Source organism: Urtica dioica, chromosome 5, assembly GCF_054948205.1.
Source record: "Urtica dioica subsp. dioica isolate 48M chromosome 5, U.dioica_male_clone48M_v1_H2, whole genome shotgun sequence".
NCBI lineage: Eukaryota > Viridiplantae > Streptophyta > Magnoliopsida > Rosales > Urticaceae > Urtica > Urtica dioica.
This window is the reverse complement of record NC_142760.1, coordinates 43235114-43247061: the sequence shown is the minus strand read 5'-3', so window position 1 is coordinate 43247061 and position 11948 is coordinate 43235114. Positions and strand designations below refer to the sequence as shown.

The 11948-nt window shown below is 37.1% G+C and overlaps 1 protein-coding gene across 1 annotated transcript; it reads right to left on the bottom strand.

Annotated features, from left to right (window-relative positions):
- Positions 1-335: 335 nt before the first annotated feature.
- Positions 336-3474, bottom strand: EMB2769 (Cwf15 / Cwc15 cell cycle control family protein). The gene is made up of 8 exons (XM_089615846.1): positions 3340-3474; positions 2830-2985; positions 1620-1726; positions 1458-1502; positions 1292-1379; positions 934-1033; positions 739-839; positions 336-645 (listed from the first exon to the last, which is right to left on the bottom strand). Exons 2-8 carry the CDS (start codon positions 2958-2960, stop codon positions 522-524), a joined length of 696 nt encoding a protein of 231 aa, XP_089471972.1. The 5' UTR covers positions 2961-2985; positions 3340-3474; the 3' UTR covers positions 336-521.
- Positions 3475-11948: the final 8474 nt, after the last annotated feature.

Here is an 11948-nt window from a genome sequence, read left to right as displayed (position 1 = left end):
GTCTTTGGTATAAGACATAAGAAAGTCTTATTGAGCTCCTTCACAAAATGGCCTTTGGCAAAGAAATCTTGCACTGTATCAACCACCTCTGTCTTTATGGTGCTCCAATGGAGTTCCACACATTAATATATCTTATTGCCGTGTATCTATAGTACTCTAAAACAAATATTTAACTTGAATAATAACAAAATTAATGTTACAAGGATTCTATGGACATGTGCTTCTTCTGGACTTTAGTTCTGATCATGCTTAAATATGAAAATTATTTTTATTATGTTTAGGTTCCGGTCCTGCTGAATATGAAATAAAGTCCATCCGAAACAGTAAGACAAATAGATAGCAAGAGGACTTTGTAATTTGATTAGTAATTTACAACAAAATATCTGAGATTAAAAATAAAACCACTCGTTTGGAGGGAAGAAACTGGAAAATCAAAGCTTACAATAATACTTTTAGACAAACAAAGTGCTTGTTGAAGCAAACTTCCAATTCGGTAAATTTGTCTCTATTTTTTTTTTTATCTACTTCATGTATTTGTGGAGGAATTTCCGGTGGAAGTCGCTCCTAATAGTGTCGTTGATGAACCGCTTCGGAGCCTTGGTTTCGCCACGAGCCTGGTTCTTGAACACCACATCATCGTCCCATCTTTTACCCAAATAAAAGAAAAACACACAGATTAGCGAAAAGAGAGAAACTTGAATACATATACACATGGAATTAGTTTCTCCTAATACAAACCTTCTTTTGACGCTGAAAGTTGTTGCGTTATTGAGCAAAGGGTTTCCTCTCAGAAGCTCGGCCTCCTTCACTTTGAGCTCTTCCTCTCGTTCTTGACGTTCCTGTGAACGCATAAACAAATTCAATCAGTAAAAGACCGAATGGAATACGATTTTTTTTTCGAGGCGATTGGGATCAACTATGAACGAATCTCACTTTTCTCAGCTTCTCCTCGTTTCTTTCCTTCCTTATTTGGTCGAGCTCGGCCATGAGAGCTTCAGTGTCATCCTCGTCATCATCGTCATCGTCGTCATCGCTGTTACACAGAACAGAAACTTTATCAGATTGATTCAAAACACCATAACAAAGATAACCCGTTCGGATAAAAACAATGGAGTCAACAAATGCATTCATATATGAATCATAATAAATCTCGTCTCTTTTGAGTTACAGAATCAATCCTTTTTAGATTTGCTTAAAGACGAAAAAGAAAACAGGCGTGTTCATTCAGGAAAAAAAAAACACAACTTAGTGACTAGTTGTGAAACATTATGATTCAGAGCAATTAATATACCTCTCATCGTCGCTTTTGACTTCCCCGTCAGAGTCATCAGCATCTATACTGCGGGGTATGATGCGGTCTTCAATATCCCTCTTCGACCCTATTAAATTATCGAGTTAAAACACTTAGTACTATATTATTTATTTAAAAACCTTAAAATATGAGCAAGTATGAGTACCAGCTTCCAAGAGAAGTTGATTTCCCCTTCTTCGATCTCTATCATCTGCAACAAAATGGGCAACGAGCTTAAACATAGACGCGCAGCTGATTGGAACTTCAATGAACCAAAGACTTTACAAAAAAGAAAAAAAAAAAACGAAGGCTAGTTAGGTAATTTCACCATTGTAGTTCTTATCCTTGGATGAGAAATGCCTTCGCTCACGCTCTTCCAGCTCCTCACGGAGGTTCCTCTTCTGCACTTCGTCTTTAGTGTCCTGCCCTTCTCTCCTGTCATCATTTACAAGCCATAGTAAGTAAATATAAACAAGTTAAGTTCTACCATTAATTAAAACTCATTGTAATTTTATTAAATATATATTACAGCAAGCCAAGGACAAGAATTTCCCGTCAACGAGGAGTTATAGGGTATACACTAAACATATTTCTCGTCCACAAGTGGACCACCAAATTTCCCTTATTGTCCTTTAATTAACCACCACACCTAATCGCTGACGACGGAGATTATACGAGATTGTTGGGACAAATTTGATGTAGCTGGATTTGGAAGTTGTGCCTTAACTAACCATTTACAACTAATCAGGGAATAGAGAGTAATATCAGACTTGGTTGGGACAATTTGATATGGCCCAGAAAGCCATATAATATAAAACCACATCATTATTCCCAGATTTTGGAAAATTGAACTTTAAAACAATAATTTTACAAGTCATCAGGCTGTGGGCAGCAATAGAATTCATAGCCACAGCGATATTAGAAAACTTTAGACTTTGTTTGGACAATTTGCTATGTCTGGATCGCAAAGTTATTCGCAACTAATCAGCGCATAGAAAGCAATATCATATATAGCCACATCGCTATTAACCACAAATTAGGCTTCATTTAGAAAATCGACGTGCCTGGATTTTGAGGTTGTACTCTAAACAAGAATCTACAACTAATAGTAGCACAAATTAGACTTCGTTGGACAATTTGACTTTTCCCCGGATATAAAAGTTGTACTCTCTAAGCAAGTCAAAAAGTTAATCAGGAAAAGGCCATATAATATAATACCATAGCGATACTAAGCACAGGTTAGAATTTCTTGCGACAACGGATTTCAAACTCGTACTCTGAACAAAAACTCTAGAAAGCCGTATAACATATTACAAGCACAAACTAGACTTAATTAGGACTAATGCGATCAGCACAAATTAGTCCAGGTACTGATCACAACATAAAATTTTATATTTCTCTCCGATTTTCCCTCGCACTTTTCGAGTTCCAAACGGAACCTTACAGTTGCACTAAAAAAAAAAAAAAAAAAATTGCGTAGAAAGCCATATAATACACAGAAATTAGAGCTAATTGGGAGGGTTAAAACTAATCGGTACCTGGATTTGAGAGTGGTATGAGCAGCGAGGTCTCTGGAAGAATATTTCTGGGACGGACCGAAGATGCGGGCCCCGCCTTGCTCGTTCCCACCTTTCGCCGGAGCCCACGTCGGCCTAGCTGCTGTCGTCATCTCTCCGAGCTAATACTTGAAATTCCTTCATCAACAAAAAAAAAAAAAAAAAAAGATTTGAATGTAAAATCAGTACAATCCTGAAGAAAATCTCATACATCTGAGAAATCGAATGTTTGAATTGAGGTCTTCAAACGAAATCCCTAAGACTCTCAAACCCGTCTGGCGTCGAAAACATTCAGGCCAGAATATCGAGTCGGGATTAGCGAAAGAAAACCCTAAGTTCGACCGACTTCAATTTGCGGATTAAGAAGACGAAAAATCGGGGGAAAAATATATATATACCGAAACCCTAGCAACAATTGATGAAATATAGATCGTGAAACTAGAAAAGAACCGCAAATAGTAACGATTCGGAAGTGAAAGTTAGGGTCTGTACCTTTTAGGCGGAAACTTGATTTTCCGAGAGAGAGAGAGAGAACTTGTTTATAGACGGAAAATCTTACGAAGCAAATATAAACAGAAAAACAAGAAGAGGAAGACAGGGGTTGATTTGGAATTTCGGTGTTTTTATATTTGAGAAATTGTCTCAAGTATCACATTTGATAAGTTTTTTCAAATTTTTCGCCAAAAACTTAATTTGACAAAAAAAAATGCTATTAAATCACTTGTACGGATACAATTTTACCCTCAATAATTGATGTCAATTATTGACATAAATATCAACAATAAATGATATTTATGTCAACAAACATAAAAACATAAATTCACAGATGTCAACAATAGATGTCAATTATTGATATAGAGATGTCAATTATTGATATAGAGATGTCAATTGTTGACATCATATTAAGAGTAAAATTGTATTTATATAAGTGATTTATTAGTATTTTTGGTCAATTTAACCTTTTGGTGAAAAATTATAAAAAAAACTTATCGGTGACAGTTGAGATAATTTTTTTTTTATATTTTTCTAGTATTTTATTTATTTATATTTATTTATTTTAATTTTTTTTAGGCATGTTTGGTCGAAAAAGCAAAACTAAATGGAAAAGAGAAGCTATTTAATTGTTTGGTTTGATATTTTCATTGATTAGAAACACGAGTAGAAAAAATTAGTGATTGACAAAAATACCCATCACTTAATATTTAGTTGGAAAATATAGTTTAGGATTATAATTAGAAATAAATTAATTCATTTACTAAATAATAACTTATAACTTAAACTTTGAATTATATATAATAATCCGTTTGGTATAGCTTTGTTTTTTAAAAAAGTGTTTTTAGCTTCTGTTTTTTATAAAAACTGTTTTTTTTTTTTAAAACTGTCAGCTGTTTGGTAAACTATTTATAAAACAGTTGTTGTTGGTAACAAAAGCTGATTTAGCGTTTGGTAAAATAAATATATTATGGTCAAAAGATTAAAATAGACATGTTCTTTAAAATTAAATAATACTTATTAATATGTTTATTTATATGCATATATATGAATTATAATTACAAACTAGAAAAATATGGACGACAAAAATTTATTTTATTTTTATTACAAAGTTTTTTAATTATTGACAAAAATTTAAACTACAAATTTATCGTTTCTACTAAACTTGCAGCAATCTCATCTCTTAACTTGTCCATACTACTCGAAGAAGTCTGACAATCTTCATCTTGATCTTCAGTTGTGTCGTTTTCATCCCCCTCGCCATTGCCCTCTGTCTCGTCGAATATTTCAAAATCCATCTCTTGTCTTGCATGCATTCGAATATAGTTATACAGTGTCATAGTTGCGATAACTATTTTTACTTGATTTTTGAATGGATAACTCGGCATGACATTCAGGATTCTCCATCTTTTTTTTCCAAACTCCAAAGCTACGCTCGATGACGCTTCTCTAAGAAGAATGCGTGCGATTGAAAATTTCTTTGCTTGTAGTAGGTTGAATTTTTCTCGCACGAAAATGCTCCAGATGGTATATTTGACCTTTATACGGACCAAAATATCCAGGCAAATTAGGAAAGCCAGCGTCAACCAGATAATACTTTCCTGTGACATATCAAGTTGAATATAATGATGTAGTTTAAAATGTATACAAGACAAAGCTATAAAAAAAATTAAATTAAAGTCATACCTTCTGAAGGTTTTGGAAAGTTAATCTTAGTATCACGAAGAGCGGCAGAGAATACCCTTGAATCATGCGCGCTACCTTCCCAACCAGCATACGCAAAAGTAAATTTCATATTGAAATCACATACAACCCGAACATTTTGAGTAGGAATCTTCTTTCTACCGATAAACGGTACTTGATCTGCTTGAGGTAAAGAAGCTGGAACGTGAACACCATCTATAGCACCAATGCAATCCTTTAAAAAAATAAATCAAAAAAATATTATTATAATACCTTAAAATGTGGCATATATCTTGGGTCGTTTGCTATTTCTTTAGGAGTACTCTTAAATTTTGGATCAGCAGGTTTTATGACGTCGACTCCCATGAGACATAATATATCCAACGTCTCCAAAAAATATCGACTTATCGTTTCACCAGAATGTTGAAACATCTCTTGCACTAACCGGTTCCCTAAACCATGTCCTAAAATCAGTAGAGTCATTCCTAAAATCTCCAAAGAAGTCATATGTCTTGAACCTTTGAATCCGTAACTTCTTTCCAAGTTATTGCACAAACTTATGAAAACCTCTTTTTCCATTCTGAACATTCTTTGGTACCGAATTCCGTTTCCCCTCAACAGCTCTTGAAGGAAAATATGCCCCGTTTTTTTTGTAATCCATACAAGGAACTTTATGTATATATGTATCATAATAAATTTGCATCAAATGAGCAGTTTTCCGTATAAGGACAATTCGTTCGTTATTTTCTTTTTTGGCAATTATTTCGAACTCGTCATCTGATGTGATATCCATTTGATCCTGAAAACAAATATATAATATCGTAAGACTAAGTAGCATTCGATGGTCTTATAAAAGAGACTAGCGTTCTCCTATTGTTTGATTATTATAGTAAAACAAAATAAACAACAAATGCAAACAATGAATGTAGTTCTCATCCAGGAACGCTTATTAAATACGATTTATTAAAATTCAAAAGCTCGAGTTGTTTGGAGCTGCTCCTATAGTAGAGCCGTAGACTAGATTACACTCGTAATTTAGCCAACATTTTTTAGTATGCGGATCTGGCATTGTTGCAAACATTTCTCTCTTATCGCGACTGTGAAATAGTCCGATCGCAAAAAGCCACGTTGGATGTCCTACATGAATACATTCCAGTGACAAAACAACTTCCATTACTTCGGCAATACTAGTACCAGGCAAGTCTTTGCGTACTACGTATATGGTGTCGCTTCGCTCTTTCGTCGCCTTCACAAGACGCTCGATTTGAGAAGATAATTTTGCCGATCCACTAACTTTGCTCCGTTCACCAGCCTTTTTAAGCTTTGGAAAATTATTGATGTCTAGGGGATTTTTGCTGTTGCTATTAACATTCTTTTGAGGATTCGGCTGAGATACAGATCCTCCGATTCATCACTTCTTTCTTCAAAGATGTCAGCACTAGGAAATGCCTCACTACCATCGTAATGACGAGGGTTAGTTGTAGATGAAAATGCATACGCTCCAGTTGCAACTATGTCATTGAACATCCTCTTTTCTGTTTGTTGTATTGCTTAACTGAATTCCTTGTGTTACATGTATTTATGCATATCATAGCTGTCTAGATATAATGTATTTAGCTAACAACTTCTCTAACTGTCCAACTGTCACCAGTGCCTTGACCCACGGAGGCTCAGCTGATGTGGCCGCTGCGTCAAGTGCAGACCTTGTTAGGGTTGTCTCTATCACATTCCAACCCAGGTCCGGCGATTCCCTAAAATCCAAAATTGTCTTCTCCGCGCGATTCCGGCCGCCGCTCCGCCGTTCATTGAGGTGAGTCGATCTCTCTCCTTCTATATGCGTCGCTCACTCCCTCACAATCTCATTCTGTCTTAGAAGTCGACCGCGCGCGCGATTCCCAGAAGTCTCAGGTTCGCCATAGGGTCTGCTAGTCGTTCCGCATCTCCAATCGATCCCCTGTATGTCGTTCACTCAGAACCCGCCGCTGTTCCGCTGTGGTGGTGAGTCTCTCTGACTCCTTCTTATTACATTTCTTGGTTAGGATAGATAGAAATTGGATTTGAGAATTGGAGAAAAACTAACTCTCATCTTGAATGATAGAGAGTGAAAATGTTTATTCCAATCTTATAGAGAAATGTACAAGTAAATGACTTTATATAGCCATGAAACATAAAATAAATAAAAGAAAATACAATGAAACAAAAATGGAAAATACAACTTGTCGTATTTGTCGTTTAATAGACATAAACGACACATATGAAAAATATTTGATCTCTAATAAACCCCCGCAAGATGAACTTTCCCGAAAGTTCATCTTGGATTGAACTTGATATCGACAACTCGGAGAAGACCTCGATCGAATGAATGAAGAAAAAATTGACTTTGTGAAGAACCAGTCTTGTTTTGAGAAAAAAAATCTCTCAGAGGCATTTTGTCGAACACCTTGAGTGCATGTTCTTAAAAGACTCTTGAATCGCCCATTGCAAAACATAGCTTTCAGCCTTTGTCTCCAGATCTTCATCAAACCGAAGGCAGTCGCGCGTTTCTCGTCCATCGGCTGAGCGGCAACGGTGATGTCAGCATCGCTCTCTCTGTGCGCCTGAATGAACTTCTCGTGATCCATTCTATACAAATGGTCTCCTGCCAAAATCAAGTATTCCAACACATTGTGTTCCTCAAACAGCCACAAGTACTGCCTCACAGCGTCCGCGGTCCCCTGAAACCAGTTGGGATTCTCGGCGAGGAATCCCGACACGGTGGTAGTCGACTCGCCGGAGGCGATCGAGAGGCTTCACAACCGGATTTCGATGCTTCAAGTTGTGACGGAGCTCGCGGCGGCGACACCAGCTCTGGCAGCGTCTTTACCTGCTGCCTAGTCATCGAGTCCATGAAACTCATCACCGTCGCTCTGATTCTCGGCTACGGAGTTCTCAGATAAAAAAAACATTTCATTTGGGTCCCCTGTTTTCACAGCAACTAGAGATGAGAACTCTATCTCTCTGGGCTGCATTTCTTTGCCTGAATTTCTTCCTTGCTAATGGCTTTCCTTCTTCAACTGAGACCCATGAACAACTGGGCTGTCCTTGTTTGTACCTCTCACTTCTGGTTTAATTACCGTCACATTGCAAACACTTTGTCCTTGTACAGAACTGTAAAACGACTCGGAATCCCCGACGAGAGGATAATCTTGATGCTCGCCGGAGATGATGGGGCTTTTCCTCGCCATTGACGATTCTGATTTCGTCGGCTTCGGAGCCGAGAGCGAGATCGTCTCGCGAAGAAGAAGAGGATGTTGCAGCGCTTTCAAAGATGCAATCTTTGTTGCAGCTCTCATCTTGATATTGGCGACGGATTGTCATGGCTTCGCCGGAGAGGTCGGAGGGGCTGTTGACGGCTATGACACATCAGTGATCTTGAAGCCTTGATGCGGCGGAAAATCACTGGAAGAAGATCTTGACGCCTTGACACGGCGGGACTCGCCGGAGAAGGGAACCTTCTAACTTTGACACGGCGGGACTCGCCGAAGAAGATCTTGAATGTCGACACGGCGGGACTCGCCAGAAGAAGATTCTTGATGAATGACACGGCTTGAAATCACCGGTGATGAATCTTGATAAAAATCGCTCCGAATGTCCGATGCGTCTCCGTCGATGAAGCTTTTCCGTCGATGAAGCGATGAAGAGAAGAACTTGAAATCGAGAAGAAGAGGCGCTCGATATTCGGAATATTCGGAGGTAAAATGAAATCGACCTTTGTGAAATTCCACCGAGCTTGTCGTCGGAGATCTATTCTGATCATCAAGGAGATGACGAAGTGGATTTCTCTAACCTAGAAAATCGAATGCGGAAATTCGCTCTGATACCATATTACATTTCTAGGTTAGGATAGATAGAAATTGGATTTGAGAATTGGAGAAAAACTAACTCTCATCTTGAATGATAGAGAGTGAAAATGTTTATTCCAATCTTATAGAGAAATGTACAAGTAAATGGCTTTATATAGCCATGAAACATAAAAGAAAATACAATGAAAGAAAAATGGAAAATACAACTTGTCGTATTTGTCGTTTAATAGACATAAACGACACGTATGGAAAATATTTGATCTCAAATACCTCTGTCTAGATTTCAGCCAAGAGTGTTTTTTTTTTTTGGTATGATCGCAGTATTTTTATTTGTTGACCGCTATGAGTGTATTTGGACCAAGAACTTGTTGTAACTCTATTGTTCTATATATCGGACCAGGAACTTGTTGTTCTATATATCAGACCAGAAACTTGTTGTAGCTCTTGGAGATTATTTGGAGAAGAAGAAAGGTTGGACAATTTTACTCTACCGTGATTTGTTTTGGTTTATTTTCAAGTTATAGTTAAAGACTTGACCTTTAATTTCATATTATTTTATTTGTTTTTGGTTTTTGCAGTTTTCGTTGAGAAGGCGTTCTCTATAGTTTATCAACCACAGGCTCTTTTCTGTATCCGTCCTGTTAATCGTTGTTCATCAACAATTGCCGGTATGTGATATAAATTCTCTGCAATAAAAGTATTTGTTCCTTTAGTTTTAGTTGTATGGTATCGCTTTGTTGTTTTGATGACGATCAAAAGACTTAAAAGGATGGGAAATTACCGCAAAGAGATTCGCAGCATGCTTAGCGTTGTTGGAATAAGATTGAAGTCAATTAAAATCCAGTCTTTTCAGATGGCTTTGCAATTGATGGCTTTTTCATTCTAATCCTTCTCTCAATTTTTTTCTTCCTGTTATTATGCATACGGAGTCTGTAGTTGCCTTCAGTCCTGATAGTCAGCAACTTGCTAGCGGTTCAGGGGATACCACTCTTTGACTATGGGATCTTAATACACAAACACCACTGTTTACATGTACAAGTATGAAACCAAATAATGCAGTGTTGTTGTTTTTTATTTGCTTCCTTGTACCAAAATAGGATTGTCACTAAAAGATTAGCTGAAATTTTAATGTGGCTTATATAAATGTATGTCAGAGTGTAAGTATAAATGTACTTATATAAATTTTTTATTTGCTGTTGGTTTTGTATGATCGCCCAGAAATCCTCGTTGTTACTTGATTCGATTTTTTTTTTTTGTGCGTTTTTGCTTCTTATTTTTTTTTTCTGTATTGTATGGTTTATAATAAGTATTGTAATGTATGATAGAAAATATAATTACTTTGTAATATAATTTATAATGTCCTTGAAAAATCTGTTGCAGATAAGTGTTTTGATGGTTTCAGTCCGTTGAAAAAATCTGTTCCGGGGATTGACTCGGTTGTCTCGAGAGGATCGGCTGTCAATGCGCAACGAATCGACGATAGTCAAGCTTCTTCTTCTGCTTCACAAGGACCGCCAAGAGTATTGATATCGATGTCGATTTTCTTAGGAGAGCTCCTCGAAAACCTTCAAGCTGCAAGCATTCCTGGTATGCGGATTCCAGTCTTACCTCCTGACGTAGCGCAGATGGTATCACAGTTCTGTCCGTCGAGTGAACCAGGGAATAGCGCTGCCTCACAGCAGACTCCTACGCAGGTAAGGACGCATTCACCGCAGACATCTTTTCAGACGATTCATGAGCCACCATCAGTGACATGTTCGACTCAGACTACTCCTGATCCACCATCACTAACAAGTCTCGCTCAGAAGGGTAAAGGGAAAACAACAACAAAAGGGAGCTCGAAGGGCAAAGGATCAGGGGCACGGAAAGGAGCGGGACCTAGAGGAGGGCGATCGGGAGGATCCGAGACGTAGATGTGCATCTTATAGACTATAATATTTTGTATTATTTTGTTATATATATATATATATATCAGATGAATATCGTATGACATATGTATGACGTTTATATTAGTTTTTATGAGATATTTACGACTTTTATGATATCATATTTATTAATTTATATGAATTTTTGAATAATTTAAATTAATTAAAAAAATAATATATAAAAATGAATTAAAAATAAAAAAACAGAGATTTTGACGCGCTTACTTGCGTCTAAAACAATATCCGCTTTCTGGCGGGAACATTTTTAGCACGACTTCTCGTGTCTGTAGCGTTTCACAAACATCTACAGACGCAGGAAGTCACGTCTGTATATCTCCCGCCAAAAAGCGGGAAGTATTTGGGGCAACATAAAATGGAGATATAGACGCAACTTCTCGTGTCTGTAGATATTTCACAAACATCTACAGACGCGAGAAGTCACGTTTGTATATCTTCCGCCAAAAAGAGGGAAGTATTTGAGGAAACAGAAAATAGAGATAATCGCGTCTGTAAGTCGTGTCTAATATCATACGCGACTTCTCGTGTCTTTTTACCAACAGACACGAACATACAGACGCGACCATGGTCGCGTTTGATGTCGCGTTTGTTACTTAAATAGACGGTACTTAGGGAGATTTAGACACCATTTTTGTCGCGTCTAAAGCTCCATATTGTCCTAGTGATGAATATATTTTTTTTTTTTTGTAATTGCATGAACTGAAAGGAAAGATCCGATTCTTTTGCCGTGTGAGGCTTTTTTACGTGTGATTACTTGTTTTATATCTCATCTTATGGGCCCCATTTTGACTATTGGATGCTACTCTTAGACTTTTAGATGCGACAAAAGTCGCATCCAAAAACCTTATTTGTCCTAGTGCGTTTAATTTTTTTATATCCCATTTGATTATTTTTGTATCCTAGTTGTAATTTAAATTTTAAGTTTGTAAATTTATTTGTTTTACGATATAAACCTTTATTTTACTACTCCACCACTCTTCACTTGCGTCAACGGTATTGCTGTTACCATTCCATCCAAGGCCAGTTTCATTTCCGATCAATTGCTTCCAGAGTTTCCATTCACCTTTCAGTAACTCAAGCTTATTTTTCAACTGAGCTTTATCGTATACTCTTTGTGTTTTCTGGGAAATATTTTTCACCA